Here is an 18,517-nt window from a genome sequence, read left to right on the forward strand (position 1 = left end):
ATAGTTCGTAACAAATTTATTCGAATTTGACCCTGCCGACCACTTACCACCACCACCACAACCACCTTTCCAACTCACACCCGCCCACAAACACCGTCATAGGCCCAGCCCACATCCAACACCCACTGCCCCACCGACCGGCCCAGCCCACAGCCACCCACCACCACCACCACCCACCGGGTGCCACCTCACCGCCCGCCGCCGGCCCCGCCGCCGCCGCCGCCGCCGCCGCCGCCGCTGGTGCCTGGCCTCCAGACCTGCCATCGATCTCAGGCCACGGCGCGGAATCCGAGTCGCGGCCACTGGGAGGGCGCTCATTTTCCCGCCAAAATGTCGCGCCGCGCGCCGCAGCTCCGGTGTCGGGCGGCGGGCGCTGGAGTGGCGGCGCCCGGAGGGGCCTGGAGGCAGGGGCTCGGCCCAAATCGGGCTCCCGCGTGCCGCCCAGGCCGAGCGGTATGGTACGGAGCGAAACTGGAGCTGCGAGCAGTCGCGCCCGAGACTGGCCCGGCAAATTTTAGAGAGGCCTTCCAGGCATGGCAGAAGGACGGAGTACCCGGGTGACTTTTGCTGGTCTGTGTCCGCTGTACCTAACCCTCAGGCTATTTGAGGATGTGTTGGTGACCCGTAGCCAGGTTGAAGTGGTGGCGTGAGGCTGTTATTGCAGAGATGAGAGCGCGGCGCTGCTTGTTAAATGTAGATATGTTTTTTTTTTGCATTAAATGTGATGTTTGCGCGTAAAAAGAGTCTTTCAGAGGCAATTTCAAGCAAACCCGCGAAGTTCTCTGTTTCATAAAATACCGTAAACACTCTGGTATAATTTTTTTGGGCATGGTCCGTCAAATAACTATATAGTAAGATATACAAATACGGCGGCGATGCGCTATGATAATCTTATCAAATCGGATGGCTATAAATGAGAGAAAATTTGTTCGGAGATGATGTGATCCACAAAAGAAAAGAACTTATGAAAATGTAATCCCCGTCCATCGTCTTACTCATATAATCAGAAGATCCATGACAGCTCTGAGCTGGATGTCATTACCGAAGTTTTTGACGTATTGCCGCTTTCATGGCTGACCAGTTTGGAGAAATTGGAACGCGCTCGCCAATATTAAACCACGCGCTATGCTATATGAGAATTCCGCCTGATCAGAAACTCGGGCTGCCTGACTCCCCTCAACGACAAACTTTGGCGCCCATAAACCCCTACGACTGTCCCCATAAATAGCCCAGGAAGTTCGTCTTCATCTGAGCTGGCGGCGGATGCCGATGAACTTACATCATAAATGTAAAATATTTGCCATGTTGGTGGCTCGAAGAGCCCGCCATTAGGCGCTGGAGCTATTCTATAGCCACGATGCTCTATGACTTGAATGTCGCTCTGGTCGTATGTCAAGATCTGTGCTGGGATGAATGGTGGCGTCAACTGGCCGTTATATTAGGGATACAATGGAGATTCGGCTGGCAATTCCCATATTTCGGCCCGCCATCGGAAAACATGTCGAACCTTATCGAGAGGAGCCACATTCCTGATCGTAGAGAAGTAGGAATGACCGTCTTATTTCCTCGGTCACTTTCCACACGATTGACGAAAAAAGAAAATAGTATTTCTACCATGCAATAAACGCTAGCATTTACCTACGTTACTAATAGTTTTGTGATAAGCTTCTATATTTTTGTCTTTGTTGGCCCGATATAAGATCCTCACGTATGCAATACCCATATAACAAATCACACCATTTGTCAGCACACTGTCATTGTCTCTCTCGCTGACAGGACCAAATAGTCTCTCTGTGCCCGCACAAATCAGCATTCCCCTGCATCAATCAATGGTCGGGACCCGGCCGGCGGTCCCCCGGGCGATACATCAATGGGGACCGCAGTCCCGCGTGTAATACATCCGGCGCCAGCGAACGTCTCCCCAAGGCACCTGACTAACCGACTGTCCTGGGAGTCGGCTTCGACCTCTGCTGTTCCTACTTCTCTCCATCCTCTTCGCTCACTTCATCCTCTCTGTCTCTCTGTCTGTGTTTCTGTCTCATCTCTCTCTCTCTCTCTCTCTCTCTCTCTCTCTCTCTCTCTCTCTCTCTCTCTCTCTCTCTCTCTCTCTCTCTCTCTCTCTCTCTCTCTCTCTCTCTCTCTCTCTCTCTCTAACTTTTTCCTTTTCCTCTCGCTCTTAACATCCAAACACGATTTTGAAATAACAAACGCACTAACTCAATGAAACATTACACACCGGCCACCGGCGCGTGGCCCTTCACCTTTCACCAACCTACCCTCCCCAGCACCGCTCCTCTCTGGGGGCGGCTCCGTCCGCCCGCTACCTGCCTGTGTCTGTCAGCACGTGCGTGCAACTGTATGCAGCCGCGGTGTGTGTTAGTGGCCATCGGCTGCCGCCGGTGACGTGCACGTTTATCGGGCCGCGCCGCAGTTTATTTGATGTTGAGATGTTTGCTTATTTGATCGACAGGCGTTTTGCCGACTGACGCCGCCGCCGACGGCTTCTTCCCCGCCGTTTTTGTTTCGAAAGGTAACAGCATGCCTCCCCGAAGGCCGCCCCCGTGCTATGCCTACAGTCCCCAGCGCGATATTCGGTCCCGTGTTTGCTTTTGCATCGCTATGTTTAATCCCGTGTTGCTGGAACTGCACCGTAGTAGGCCACGTCAGTCATGTCATTTTTCGGTGACCTGGCCCTGTTGCGTGCCGCTCCAGTCACTGCTGCTGCTGCTATGGACGCCTCGCTAGTGACCGGGCAGACTAAGAATCCCAGCAGCTCTGTCTGGCAGGGTTGATTGCAGTCTGTTTGATTAATGGATTAAGGGGCTTTGGGTCGACAATAGTGCTGCAGTCCGGTCTTAGAACCGCTTAGTTGCCCGCACTATTAACTGGCCGGCTGTGGCGGTCTGGCGGGTTAATTGCGAGCCTCACCACACGGAACGCGCTACCGGAATTGGACGGCGCACGCAATCCGCCCCGTGACGTCATTACCAACACCGGGTGACGTCATGACTCACGTATGACGTCACGGGCAGGGCCGAAGCCGAACCCGGCGCGGGACCTGAAGATGGAGGGTCTGTCTCATGGCAACCTGCTGACCTGGGCGGCGCCTGTAGAGGTGCCCGATGTACCGGTACACTACTACTCACTGCGGTACAAACCCGAGGAGGGCAAATGGAAGCGGCTCGGACCGGATAAAATCACCGACACCGAGTTCTTAGGTGAGTACCGACTACTCTGATACTCTTATACCTTTCAGAGCACTCACTCATGCGCGGGCTCCCGTGACTCTGTGCTTGCTTATGTCGATGTTTTTCTATCCAGTACATTTCCTTCTTATTGTATTTTTGGGAGCCAGTTGAACGAAATATGCAGAAACGTCGTTCAAATCAGTATCCGCACGGGTTAAGTCATGCGTAATCAGTACACCTGTTAAACGCAATATAAATTCACTTGCTTATTCACCAGTTTCATCCTGCCGTTAGTTTCACCAGTCTTCTACCGTTTCTATATAAGGGCAAAGTATTCAGGGAGGACTATGTATTCTTGAAGGCCGCTCATGTCGGTCTTGTATTACACTCCCAGCTCCGCCAGGAACTGCGGCGACGAGCCCCGACGGCAATTCTCAGAGTTACTTTCTTCGCGACGCTCCCGAATTGGCTACAAACGATACTCTGGGCGACATTAGATGAGCCGATCTCTCTCCAATATGGACGCAATGGCCGCTCAAAACGGATCAATCTGCCCACTTCCTGGGACACTTGATACGGAGGAGATTCTAATACAATAGTCATGGTGGTATGCGTTCTGTGATGGGTGATAGCTAGAGTTCTGCACGGCTGCAATTTTCCACAGCCTAGCCGCCCCGCAGCCGTGGCTCCACAGCCACGGCCGCCCACAGCCGTGGTAAACTGTTGGCAGCCAGCCGTCAGCCGGCCGTGGATACTTTCAATGAAATGCAACCAAATAGTATATAATAAGTTTTTTTTAGTTGAAACATATAGCCAAAAGCACATTGCAATGGGCTGTAGATTCTCAAGCTCATGAAGCATCATAGGTTAAGTGGTTGTGTATCTGGCTTTAGGCCGAAGGCCAGAAGCCTGATGCGCAACGCAACGCATGCCTACAAAAGCCCTTGCAAGGGGTTAGGAAAGATGGGTAGGTAGGTACCTACATCAAAAGAAAACATAAACAACGAACCAGAATAGAAGCACTAGCAGTGTAGACATCTAATGCCAAATCCTGAAGCATGGTTGTGGGACAAAACAGACCCTGATGCTTTTCATTATCAATGTTAGGTATGGAAAATGAAACTGAAGTTGATGGACTGTCAAACAGTGATTGTCTAGTCAAAACTCTTGCTTCTTTCTTACCTTGCATATTTTCTGGGGTGTGATATGCGCCAGGCTTGAAGCAGCCTTCTGAGCAAGTCTCAAACTAATTTGATGTGCAAGGCATCAAAACACTAGTGAGCATCCAAGAAAGAAAAACATTTTGATTTTTATTTGATTTTTCCAAATAATTTGATTTTTGATAATTTGATATTAATTTGATAATTTGATTTGACTATTTTGATTTTTCCAAATAATGATCTTCGCTCAAATCCCCAAGGACGTGCGAGCCACAATTGTCTCTTTCAATCAAAAATTTTACTTGAAATTTAAATGACGTCAATAGCAAAGAAGTGGCAATTAATTGTTTTGTGTCACTATCAACAGCCATAAAAATTTTGATAAATGAATAATAATGCTACACAGGTTGAAACTTTTTCTCAAACAAAGATTGAGTATCAAATTTTTACATTTTCAGAAGAAGACGTCATTTTATAAGTAAAGTCAACAGCTCGCGTAAGAAATATTGTGTTCAGGGTTTTCACCGTCATGTGAATTACGTGTTCAGGGTTTCACCATCATGTGAATTAGCCGTAAGTAAGGTTCATGCTCACTTAAAATCTAATTCCATTGGCTTCGTTGATCAGCATTTTCTGTTAGCGGTCACTCACACACCAGTTAGAACATAAAGCGCCAGTTTTATATTATGTAATTGGACTTGCCGAAAATCCAGAAATACATCTAAGAGTTATTTTAGATAATATTTTATGAAGCCCTTACCTGCCTTTACCTAGGCGTGATTTCTTTTTCTATTACCTGAAAGAATTATTGAACGCTCGTCTTCAATAGCTGTAAGGTGCTCTCCTAATAACCAGGTGAGATTGATTCGAGAGGGATGTGACAATGCAACATGTTGCATTTTCTGCAACTGCCAAGCTCTTGATGATGAAGGAACAATTGGTACCTATAATTAGTATTCTGTACCAGAGTGCAAACTCCCCTACAGCAAATGGGAAAACCATTACAGGTTTTCAAAGGCTTCACCACTTTCAATGTTGCTGGGCATCCTTTGCATGATTTTTACAGGCTAGACTGCTTATTAGAATGTAAGATTAAGGAATTAAAATTTTATATTTGAGTACTTAAGATTGAGCTTGAAATCTCACAGCCGTGGCCACAGCCGTAGCCGTGTTCTTGGAGATATTTGCAGCCGCCCCGGCCCACAGCCGTGGGGCTGCAGCCAGCCGCGGCTGCAGCCGGCCGGTGCAGACCTCTAGTGATAGCTCTAATGGCAGGTTTCCCATAACTGTGTGACGCGTTTATTTTACCAGCTTTATCCGCATTTCGCTGGGTGCAATTGTTTGACACGTCCGTCCATTAGTTTTTGCCCTCAGTGAAAAGAGCTATGGTGTCTTACTGCGTAGCTCTCATTTTTTTTCTACCAACCGGAATCCTTCGTTCAAAGGAGCGAAGAAAAAACAGCAGTGTCTTGTCAATTTGGAACCCAGGAGCATGTTTTCGTGCTCTATAGAAGAATGGCGATCAGAAAAACATGCAGGCTCATTAACGCATGGTCTAACCAGCTCTACCTCGTAATATCCACTACTCTGTATCAGTAATACCGCGCATGCGATTCTCTCACAATGCTAATTCTTACCTACCAGATATCCGATGTAGTTATGCGTAGTCTAATGCCATTAGGTAACTATTGACTGCGGGCTAATTTCCGACTGGCAATCTTGTTAGCTAACTAGATCATTCATCGACAGGCTTTGCTAGGTTACCGGAAATGTGCATGTCTACTGTAAATTCCTTGGAGGCCCAGCCATATTTACAAGCGGTACTGGCATTCTCAATCGTCTGTGCATTTCCAAATATACGAATTAGATTGCCACCGACGAAAAGCTTATTGGAATCGAATTCAAGAAATGATGAATTTGATTGATGACGCATTCACACCCTAATTAAATGCTTATTTACGCTTCATTTTTCAACCTGACTAGTTAGTTACCGATATAAAGGGACAGGTATCGGGACTGAGTTGCGGGGATACAAAAGGTCTCCAGCTCTTAGCGAATGTCAGTGAGGACCGGGACTTTGGTACTTGAACAAGATCTGATTATGGCGTGAATTTTTATACTGTATAGTTTACGAGTATAACTATATTTCTAATTGGAGTAAAGTATAAGGCTGGCTCATCACAATAAATCCCTTTGGAAACTAAAAACTCATTAACCCTATTAATGGCAGGCTCCTGGCTACCCCATATTAGTGGCAGGGGGGGGTCTGTTTACGACCCCCCCTTGATATCTCGAGATCTAACGGGCCGATTTTCAAAATTCAAACGGCATTCGATTTGGCTCAACGAGATCTACATTTCTAAAAAAAATTAAAAATGTCAATAGGGGGGTAGAGGGGGATGAAAAAGGACAAATTGCAGATACATTTTAGACTGTTTATCACGGCCAGGTTTCTGAACCAATCTTAACGCAACTTTTGCCGATCGATAGAGAATGAACCAGGAATTCACATGGATCCTAAAAATATGCATTTTCAAAAATCATAGGCGGATACAGATCATTGAGATTGGGGGTACACAAAAAGTATAGTAAATAAGGTTTTTGTTGGTACTGTTTCTAAAAAGGGTGGCAATGGTCTTGTTATGTTACAATTTTCTTATGAGAGAACGACTAAAATTGTATTGGTCATGCATAGGCGGTGTCAGGGCACCTATGTTGGGAGGTAAAAAATAACCCCCCTTTTTGGACGCCTGGATCCGCCTATTATAGCAAAAACGTGTCAAAAGAGGATGCACAATAACTTTGTATATGTTATCACATGATACCTTTCATTCACTGTTCGTAAAACTGGTGCAGCATCGTGATCTTCGCCCAAATGACTCGCTTCACGAATAGGACCCCCCCATTCCCAGTGCTCTGGAGCCGCCCCTGGTAAAGTTATGAACTTGAAATTTTCAGGGAATGTGCCCAATTTAGTTTTAGGAAAAGTCAGAAAATTTCAGCATCGTAGCTTCAGCGGTTTCGGAGATATTCCCGAAAAACCTGAGGGGTGGATAAAAACACCCCCCCTGCCACTAATAGGGTTAATGGACGCTCTCTCGCAGAATTGGTATTTATCCGATAATCAGATCAAATATTCGTTTCGAGCTTCAATCGCTTAGCAACGTTTGATGCATTGTTGCAATAAATATCAAATCAGCTTTCCATCTGTCCTGGATTGGCAATAGGGAAATTCGGAGTTGTTGATAGGACGGAGTCGAAGGCTTGGTGACTTGTGTCGAAAACTCAATTTTGAAAAAAAAAAACACTTCTAACGGTTGCTACACACTACACAGTCCTCAGAATGAACATAAGGATTAAGGAAGATTGAGTTTATATAGTTCACGATTCTATGATTCTGTTTACTCGGCTGTCTGTATATATTGCCTCATATAGTTACGTGGCCGTTTCTTTTTTCAGTTATAAAAGAGCAATGCCAGCTTTCAATGTCCGTTGCAATTATTTATTTATTCGATGTCATGGAACAACAGGCGAATTGACGCCCAGTAACAGTCCATAGCAGTTATACGTTAGGAGCAGTGTAAACATTGCCTTTAGTCTTTCGTCTCTTACACATACAATCCCTCGATATACCAACCATATCTATCACACAGTCCATACAGTACATGCATAACACAATAAATACAGTCACGCGGTACACACCAGGACTCACATGTTTTGTATATGTCGTCTTACTTTAGCCCGAACATCCCGCATTGAGTCGTGAAACAAATCCAAATCTGTTATCTCGAACATAAATTCATTTATGATAGTGGGTGCCCTAACAAAAAGCGAACCTTTCATAGTGTCGACCCGCGCAAATGGTACATTCATGACACCACGAGCTCCTTCAATCCTCCTTGTAATTCTTGGAGCAGCATACAGCGGAAACCGTGCCAATAGTACATGTGAGTCGAGGACACCTTTGTACAGTTTTTCCACAAACATGATATCGTATTGATGGCGTCTTTTCTCTAATTCAGTTACGTTAAACATTTGGAGCAAACGAGAATAATCAATATCGGATGGTATCGCGCTTCGATTTACATAAAAGTATAGCCATCTGAGAAAGTGATACTGTATCTTTTCTACTCTATCTAAGTGCGATTTTGCCGCACCACCCCATATGACACAACAATATTCTAATATCGCACGAACATTTCCATAGAAGGCGGTCAAAATTGACTTCCAGTTTACTATGCCAATTTTTGATTCAGACTGCATCGCCCTCATAAGAATGCCATTCATTTTGTTTGCCCTAGACACAATAAAGTCAACATGATTACAAAACGTGAGTCGTCTGTCTATAACCACCCCCAAGTCCCTAATTGTGTGCACGATTTCCAGGCGAGTGTCACCAATCATGTATTGACAAGTAAGGGGGTCACTTTTTAAGGTAATACAGAACTGCTTGCACTTGGAGGGATTCAATTTCAATTTCCAAGTTTTCGACCAATTATAAAGTCTCCTAATATCCCCTTGTAGCCGTGCAGTATCTGTCAAATCTGAAATCTCTGAGTACACCTTGATGTCATCCGCAAACATTAAGCATTTTGTTTGAACACACAATGGATAATCGTTAACGAAAAGAGCGAAAAGCAATGGCGAAATAAAATATACTGTGGTAAAAATTATGCAATATGCATACCTTCTACAATGCAGTCATGCCGTAGAGTGCATTACCTACTGTAATTTAAATGATTTTAAGAATTGCACAAACCTAAAACCATTCGATAACGTATGGAACATCAAACTCATTCTCCGAAATTGGTCACACATGTCAAAGTCACACGGTTACGGCAGTCCCGCCTGTAAATCGGTCCGAAATCACCCACTCCCCTGCAGCCTTTACGGCCGTCCTTTTCTGAAATGCATGTTGCCGACGACAGCAGTCGTTTTCTGCGACGTCTGACTCTGTGTCAGCGCGTGCTGCCGCGGCGGGCCGGCCCGGGGTGCTGGGTTCGACTCCGCGAACGCCACGCCGGCTGAGCACGCCCCCACTGGCGCAATTGCAGGCATTCAGTCGGCTCTCGGAACGCGACGAGGTCCATTCATGTGTCGTTTGTGCGACTGTGGAGGCTGTTTCAGGCGTCATTTATTGGAATGCTGACCGGCAACCCGCAGTGGTGGCGTCGCAGAACGCTCTTTTCGGGCGTTAAATCTTCTTGCTTTCAACAATTTATTATATTTTTGACTTGTGGTGCGCCGAGCCTTGCTGACAGCGAAGTACTGATCTAAGCAGGGTTCAAATGACAGCCGAAATACTATTCAAAGCCCCATTCTGTTTCACTTATGCAATCTCTGATGTTTGCTTTAATCAAATGACGCAAGCTGTGACAGCAGTTCACTCGTTTTGTTCACGTTTTCAATTTCGACAGGGCTTCCCGGAAAGCTTTTCAGTCAGTCATAACAAATTTTGCTATTCACCTTGGACCCAGCGTCAGGTGCCCTTCACATTTCGTTTCGCAAATGATGGCTGTAAAAAACAATAGTTAAAATCCAGTGCAGGTATGCCGAATTATTCCAGTATTGTGTTTCTTTTTCTGAAAACATCGACTCTTGGGAAAACGATGTGAAAACAAAGTGGAAAACAACAGCGGTAAACAAATAAGATAACTCGGCACAAAAATTGGTGAACTCATTGTGGGCTTTGAAGTCGAAAAGATGACTTCCTTTCAAGTCACTCCGTTTCGCCTGCACTTCGAAATGTCTTCGTTATTTTCCTTCCGGTATCATCATGCGATAAATGAACCGTGGCATGATTCGGGCCATCAGCCGTGCCGCATGTGGTGGTTTTGGCGTGGCCCCGGGGTTCTGCCCTCGGGCGCTCGACCCATCGTCGATACCGACAGGACGGGGGCGGGGATAGGGGGGAGGAGGGGTTGCCAAATCGGCACCAGTTCGCCGTGGGCGACGCTCCTCCTCTCCGCGCGGCCGCAGATTGGCGGAGCCGCGCCGAGCGGCCGCTCGCCGGATGCCACGGCCTCGTAACAACTGCTGCGCGCCGCCCATGGCCCCGCCACTCGGCGGCGAAATATGACGCCCCGGCGGCGAAATGCGGCGCGCCCCGGCGGCGGCCAATTGCCGGCCGGCCGGCGAATATGGCGCGCTGGTGACGCTGGCGGCGCCGCAGCCGACGTCGCCAATATGCCGGGAGTCGGGCCACCTGGCTCCCGCTCGGTCGTTTGCGCTAACACGCTGATCTTCTCCAGTAGTGACCACTCGCGCGGAAGTGTCGCCGTTCGCCGCCGGGGGTCACCGAGTGACGTACTTGCCTGACATAAATAATGTATTTTTGTATCTGAACCACACACCTTGTCTGTCTTGAAATTGTGTGCTAATGCAAAACAACCATAATGCGCGCAGTGCATTGCAGCATTTGGTGTTGTTTGTTGCCGGCCGTCGTCCTCGGTTAACCCCGTAATTCGAGCCGAGACCCAGTTCATCTCTAGTTAGTCGGGTGGTAATTAATGTGTCTGCGTTGGTGAATAATTCATAAGGTCGCTTGTGACGGTGGCGACAGTGCCGCGGGGCCTTCCAGGCGGCTGCAATATCAGAGGCGCGGCGGCGGTATCACGCGCTGCCGTGGTGCGCGCCCAGGGGAGCGTCAAGGGACGGTCCAGGGACAGCCGCGGGGATAGCTGGGTTGTATCAGTGTGGGGCACACCGTCTGCAGATATGTTAGAGGTCTTACCTTTTCTGATATATGTAGGGTGAATATCAGTGGCCTCTTGATCAAAACGTATGGGCGTCGCGATGTGCTTAGTGATATTCATTCCTAGCAAGTTTTTCGTTGGACTTGTTTTTATGGAAATGCCTTTGTCAAAGTTTCTTATTAAATTGAAATTTAAGTCGTAGCTCTCTTTTAAAACTGGTTAGCCAAAAATACCAAGTGACACGCAGTCCACCATGGGGTTATGGTAATCATTTCTGAAAAATGAATGAATATAAGTACCGGAAGTTCTGGCGAACTAAATATCCCCAACGGTTCTTTCGTTTCTTTTAGTCATACATATAATGACGAAACATGACACTAACCACCGCTACTCGCCGTCTTTTGGGCAGATAATTTCACCCAATTACTGTACCCGTTTCCCGAAATAACTCTTCTAGGGACGCGCCGCATGTGACCACTTCTTTCACCTACGTCAGTGGTCACTGCAGGACTCCCCCTATCGCCTCTGTAGCCGGAATGGACCGGTTGCCACGTCCGGTGAGCGGCATACGTCACCGCCACACTCAGCCTGGTTAATAAACTGCGAGTATTGCATTCGAGCTATATTGGCGGCGCAAATGTCACGTCTAAGTCCAACGAAATGGTGGAGGAGTGTCGAGCTCAGCTACCACGGGTGCGAGAGGCGTGTGCCCTAGCCGTTGTATCCCACGCCAATCCTCCTCCACCCACACACACACCGACCCGCAGTGATCTGGTTCAGAGCCGGACATCCTTGTCGGGTCAATTACCGACATTGTCTAGCACAAGCCCGCTCACAACGCTCAAAATGATAAATAGACGGCTAGTGCTGTCCTGAAACTAGCAGTGCATTATGAAATTAACGCTCACAGGGGATTATAAAGGTAATAAGTCGGAACCCTTATGCCATTCGCACAGATTTTCATGTCTGCGGGGGCTATGTAGAATATTGCAAGGCCATTCGACATGTTTACAGCCAGACAATATTCTTCCATGGGCCCCTATTCACGCAGCTAATCCTGTCGTAGCCATCGCATAATGGGGTCATTTTGGGCAGCTCAGCTTTGTTCCGGATTGATGAGACTGCGTGTAGCGCATGCTGGGATGGATGCATTAGTAACTCATAACCATATTGTTTTATGGCGGCTTCCGTCTAGGCAGGCCACAAAATAGATGAGAGAGGGTTTGCGTGGCAATGAATCATCTTTTTCAGAACAGTGTTAGGCGATACATTCCTACATTCCTTGTAATACTCGCATTTAGCGTAACTGTTTGTCATATTCCTAACATATTGTGATACACTTGAAACGCATATATCTTTCCAACGTTGTAGCCAGCAGATTTAGTGCTATTTGACAGCGGTGTATCGTTAGATGTGCTACGGTAATTTTCTGTTTGCTGGCAAAGTAACGCGCTCTAACAAATACTCGCGTGTAGCGTAACTGTTTATCTTATTCCTAACATATTTTGATCACTTGAATTGAAACGCATATATCTTTCCAACGTTGTAGCCAGCAGATTTAGTGCTATTTGACAGCGGTGTATCGTTAGATGTGCTACGGTGATTTTCTGTTTGCTGGCAAAGTAACGCGCTCTAACAACTTGTTTTTCATCGTTCCAGTTTCAATTAACGCTCCCTTGATATCTAGAGGTCTGCCAATTACAGGCCTGCTATGAAAAACAAAGGTTTTAATGCAAAACTGACTAGCTATTCATCTGGGGATGGCTTCTCGAGCTTGATGTATTTTATCAGGTGGCTGACACGTCTACCCATGCCTGCTCAACGATAAGCTATTGGTACATGTCCATCCCAGTTTTCTATCATTCGTTTATGTCGCTTTCTTTGAACATTTGCTCAATACTTAAATCGTATCGCCCGTTCCCTTTCCGTTTCAGTTTGCTGCAAATACGTGAGTTTAATTTACTTGTTTTTATTAACGTTATCTTCTTGATTGAATTCATTTTACGGACGTCTTCCCTTGCATTATTATGAAATCATTTTCAGATCTCTTCAATAACAAATTGGATACAAGTGTTGAAAGAGTTAAGCTCCTTTTCGCATTTCAAGGGATTTTCTTCATCTTGGCAACTGGTTACGAAATCGCTCGAGGATATAACCAATGAATTTATCCAACTGTTTTCCAGGGAGATGAGAGGTAACCGCTCTGCATAACTCGTTTCATCGCGCATAAATGCATACTCGTAGTTGTCGGTTGATGTGTTATCTGACTCAAGTAGACGGTAAGATAATTCATTGCTTATTGCCTTAGCGCTCGGTAGTCTAATGCCCACCTTTAACCCTATTCCTGGCGGGGGGGCCTCAGGAGCCCCCCCTGAGGTTTTTTGGCTATTTCTCCCAAACGCGTTGAGCTAGGAAGCTCAAATTTTCTGACTTTTCCTAAAAGGCTTCTACGCAACATGTCTGAAAATTTTGAGTTGATCTGACCTCAGGTCAGGTCACCAGAGGCGGTTTGGTGACCCTACCTCAGAAAAGTTTGCAATCACGCCAGAGCTAGAGTTTTTGACCGATCAATTTCTTCTCTTCAGGGTTTAGTTAGGGTACCAGTATGTGCAATTTGTATATCTCGGAATTTTGATATCGGTGACCTAAGGTCAGGTCAATTTCGCGACCTCCCCATTATAAGTCAATGGGGGAAAAATCAACTCCCTGTTTTTACCACTAAAACGGGTCGGAATGGCCCCATATACCATACATGACTTCATATACGATCAACCTTCACTACCTTGAGGTCTGTTTTGCTGTTGGGCAGCTGTGAGGTCATGTGACGTCATCAAAGGTCACCAAAGGTTTTTGGCCAATAACTCCGTACAGGAACAAGATACAGACGCGTGGATGGTCTCATTGTGTTCAGCTCGTCAAGACGCATCGAATGATATACATGATGACCTCGAAGTCACGTGATCTGAGGTCAACCTTTGACCTTGACCTTTCGAGGTCAACATATATATCATTCGATGCGGATTGACGAGAGGATCACGATGATGCCCTTAGTTTGTTCTTATCTTGACTAAATCGAAAGTTATTCGAGAAAAACTCTCTCCATATCTAGTGCCGCCATTTTGACTTTTTCGACCCCTGTGACGTCATCTTTGACCTGACCTGAAAATGACCTGTGTAAAAATTGTAGATCTTGGCCGTGCGTATCCGATGCCGTTTACCGCTTGTCGCTATCTTGCTTCGTTCTCGAGATCTCAGGGGGGGCCGAATCGGCCCCCCCCCGCCAGTTTCTTGTCCCGGCGGAGCCCGCCAGGAATAGGGTTAAGTGAACTATGATATTATTCGACTTAATGATAAATAACCAATTTTATCGTGTGCAGCGATTTGCATTTACGTCACTTTGTCAGTTAAATGCCTACACTAAGGATGTCATTGCGTTTCGTTTGTTCTCAGAACTTGCAGGTGCAATGAATTGCATCATTTTGAAAACATTCATTTCAGCCAAGAACTTTCATTCAAATGATAAATAGGAGTTGAAATTGAATATAGGACACACTACGGGAATTTGTTTCAAAGTTCTGTAGACATACAGTTTAAGTTTAAATATTCTGTTAGAAACATTGGCAATGTGTTGTGTACCATTCAACTTGGTCCCTTGTGGTTTTTGCTTGTTTACGCCGTCATCTATTTTCGTGATCTTAAGATGTTAAAAACAAGGTCAAAATCAAAACACCCGCCATAAGCCGTTAAGGAAGTGGTTCTGAAATGAGTGTTCCTTTGCAGACGCCGACTGGTAATTTAGACGGTCCTATTTCGTATCCTTCCTTTGCGAGTACCATTTCAGCCGAAATTCCGTCTGATCTTCGTCGTATCAACGCGTTCAAATTTGTGCCCGCCCTGGCAATGTACCTCAATTCAGGGAATTGCTCTCATTTCTGCAAATGCCAGCTCTGGAAAGGCCACTCCACTCTTGCAAGTGTTCATCGACGCCGTCAAATGAGCGTATGAAAGACGACCTCGCTTGTTCGCCGATCGCACATAGCGTATCACGAGATGCGAGCCATCTAAAGCTTCATTCGAAATAATCTACTTGTTCCTCTGAATTGTGTTATACTGCATGGTCACTCATTCAGCCCTGCAATGTGATTTTTATGTCTGAAATCAGTCGTCACTTGATCGAAAGTTACTCCTTTTGCATGTGCTCATCTTGCCCCAATATATGATTATGCATTTACCTCATGGCTTAAAAACTCGTCGCAAGGGACTTGCGTTTGGTTAAGCTGGAGTTAATTACAAAGCGAAGGCTTAGAAAACGATAGTTATGTCATGGCATGCTCTTATCCTGGCATTGCAAGGCGTATACAAATAAGGACTATTTTTACAAGCTTCTTTACTTGGACGTATGCATATAGTTTTCTGCGCCACATGGCTGTCCTGCCACGGGGCAGGGGGGGGGGGGGGGTCCTGCCACTAAGGGAGGGGAGGGGAGGGGGAACTGATACGAGATCTGGGTGGGGGACGGAGATTGACGGCTGGATGAAACAGTCCACCAAACGACCGTACCGCGGCCGTCCGAACCAGGCCGGGCTTTGTCGCTAACTGGCGCCCGGCCAGCCAGCTGCGTCCGGAAGCCAAATCGTGCCGTGCAGATCTGCCACCAAGCACTGTTTAATTTGCTGGACGATGTTAAATCGATGATCCGTATCCGGAAAGTACCGCTTTATATCTTTTGTTATATACCGAGCTGGCATTCATCCGGGCTGTAAAACAGGTATTAAAGAAATGTGGTGACCTACATGCAACGCGATATGTGTGCGCTATTAACAAAATTCAGTTGTGGAGCTCCATAGTTACAACTTGGAAAATGATTATCGTGAAACTTTCTGGTGTCATTCAATATCACTCTTCATATTTCTTACACTGACTGGGGTAGTTTAGGAAGTGTCTTTTATCGCCGTTGATAATTAATGAATTGAAGTTTAATTACAGCCTGTATGATACCACATCTATGCAGGCGGCAGGCTGTACACATGTTTACCTGAGACGCGGCGTGATGACGCTGACACGTAGTATAAGACAGTTGTGATACTTTTTCCGTTAGCAAGTTAGGCCCCGAGTTTCTGTTGTTAGCACACACGGCACCCGCCCTGCAAAAGGCCTGGCCACTGGGGATGGAGGTCCCGGGCACAAGTTACGGCTCTCCTGGAGCAAAGAAATCCACACTCTTGAACAATGCAAAGCCGAACTTGGCCGTTCAGAGAAATGTGATACGGGTTCTCTGTTTTGCAGTTGGATAGATGCGGTTGCATAGATAAGGCGGGCGCGTTGTGCTGTTGCTGGCATACTCCATTGAATAGGTTGAAATACCAATACCATCTAACACAGGAAAAGCCTTTGTTTTCTTTTCTCAGCAGGGTTTGCGTAAGCTGGGTCTAGTCGCATACTGCCTTCGTTATTTGCAAGTTTGCAATAAAGACAATGTAATGGTTTCATTCCAAATGAGGCTGCCACCTGAATGTCGCTATGCATCTCTTAGAAATGTGGGAGTTCAGCGGCTTGAGATGCTCAGACCCACTGTGGAATTACAGAAACGCACACTGCCGCCGGTCCCTTGAGCTGTGTGGTGTTGACCGTGAACACACAGTGTTTTAGTCGAGCAGTTTACTAACACCACATGTTGTGAAGCTAAAGTAGGTAGTCGCCTGCGTAATATGGAATACACTTGCTAAATGTATCTTACATGTTTTTTTCCTAAAGCTATTCCAGATTTTAACACGTCTTTACGGATGTCGGCCCCACCGTCTTTTAATTTCGTTTTCAAACCATTATGGGCGTTTCCTTCACTGTGAGGTGTGTCCATTCAAGGACTCCGTTTCCCTCCCACGTCCAAGTTTTGTCACACCTCCCGACTTACTTGACCCTCGAGTTTCTCCCGAGATCAAAAGTTGCTCCTGATTTTCGACTTCAACTACTCCAAATACTCGACTCACCCCGACTGTCCTGTCTCAATAGTCACTCCCCACTCATTACAGACTCGCGACTTGCTCCTGACTCACCACGACTCACCTCGACTCGACTCTCTCTTCCTCTCGGCAGTGCGGAACCTGGACCCGGGCATCTACTCGTTCCGTGTGTACGCCCACTCAGACTCCAGCTTCAGCGTTAGTCCTGTGCTGGAGTATGAGATCTCGGACCGGATACAGCAGAAGGCCATCACTGCCGCACTGGTCGGCGGTCTGCTGCTGCTCATCGTCTCCATCATCCTCTCCGTCTGCACCGTGAAAATATGCAACAAACGAAAACGAAGGAAACAAGAGAAGGGTGAGTCGGTGCTGGTTTCGGGGAGGTTTAAGTCTGGGAGATGGCGGAGAGCGGGGCAGACAGCCGGAGAGTTTTGGACGAGGCAAAGTCCGTCGGAATTGTTTGTTGCTCGAGTTGGGCCGACAGATTGTGAAGAATATGCTAATTCGAGCCGAGCTGTCGCAGGTTTTGATTTGGAGTTGACAGAACGGATAATTCGCATAACTTGATACTATTTCTGGCGGTCCATAGCCATAGCTTGCGTCGAGATTTGTATTATGCGCTATATGGCCAATTTATGTCTGCGTAAATTTCAGTCTGAACGCTTGGAAACTGGTTGTCTAAAATTTCACATCGATTTGAGACAAAACCAGCTACGGCGCGCGCTCGAAGCGGTTTCCGAGATTCCCTCAATGTATTGCGATCACATCTCCCCGCCTCGGACGCAAAACCCTCCTGGCGCGTTGACGCCAAATTAATCGCGGCAATGCTGGCGTGCCCATGTGGCCATCAGGCGCGGACGAACGCCGCTGTTTCTACTCGGGATCACCACTTAGGGCGCCGCCATAGATCATTCCCGGTGACCCCTGACATCTAGGTCGGTCACGTGACCTGGCCAAGGCGGCAGCTGCGCCAGCCTACACTAATCGCCCGGGGGCCCACTGCTGATCAGCCGGGACCGGAGCGGCGCAAAGTGGTCCCATCTGCGCTCACTCGCCGGCTTTTGGAGCTCTTTTTCCGCGGTCTACTTGCGTCTTGTTTGCAGCGTGTTTGTGACAAGTTTTCGGAAAAGCAATCGAACTTTACGCGAAGGTCCGAGCGCGGGCTTGGTTTTATCGACGGGAACGGACGCGGTATTTGATTAGCTCACGTCGGCGACTGTCAGTCGTGGTTGTGGCCGAAAACACTGCACTGTTCTCTGCGCTGTAACTCTGACCTGACGGACCGCGCCCTGTTTCAGAGTACAATATGGTGGCGTGTCGGGTCACCGAGGCTCGTAACGGTCTGCACAGTCCCGTGCCTTTGAAAAAGTAAGTCTGAGCTGGTCTCTGGGACAGATTCGCCATATCTGGGGTCGGTGAAGGGAGGCCAAGGGATACTTTGACTAAAAGAGGTGCTTGAACCGAAGGAGGCAGTTGGACCGGGAGGGACACTCGGACCGAGACTGTTCCGGTCT

General features: G+C 47.1%; 1 protein-coding gene across 2 annotated transcripts in view; it reads left to right on the plus strand.

The window, feature by feature from the left end:
* LOC122369442 (protein turtle-like) overlaps nucleotides 1–18,517 on the plus strand; it is a 115,814-nt gene that overhangs the window by 85,643 nt on the left and 11,654 nt on the right. Inside the window, exons 13-16 of one of the 2 annotated variants that reach the window (XM_043344204.1) lie at nucleotides 2,471–2,530; nucleotides 3,033–3,218; nucleotides 17,137–17,361; nucleotides 18,302–18,371. In XM_043344204.1, coding sequence (XP_043200139.1) covers nucleotides 2,471–2,530; nucleotides 3,033–3,218; nucleotides 17,137–17,361; nucleotides 18,302–18,371 — 541 coding nt within the window. The remainder of the gene's footprint in view (nucleotides 1–2,470; nucleotides 2,531–3,032; nucleotides 3,219–17,136; nucleotides 17,362–18,301; nucleotides 18,372–18,517) is intronic. The other variant, XM_043344205.1, reaches the window with a different exon arrangement.

The sequence above is a fragment of the Amphibalanus amphitrite genome, unplaced genomic scaffold (assembly GCF_019059575.1).
Source record: "Amphibalanus amphitrite isolate SeventyFive unplaced genomic scaffold, NRLGWU_Aamphi_draft 001035F_arrow, whole genome shotgun sequence".
In the NCBI taxonomy this organism is placed as follows: Eukaryota; Metazoa; Arthropoda; class Thecostraca; order Balanomorpha; family Balanidae; genus Amphibalanus; species Amphibalanus amphitrite.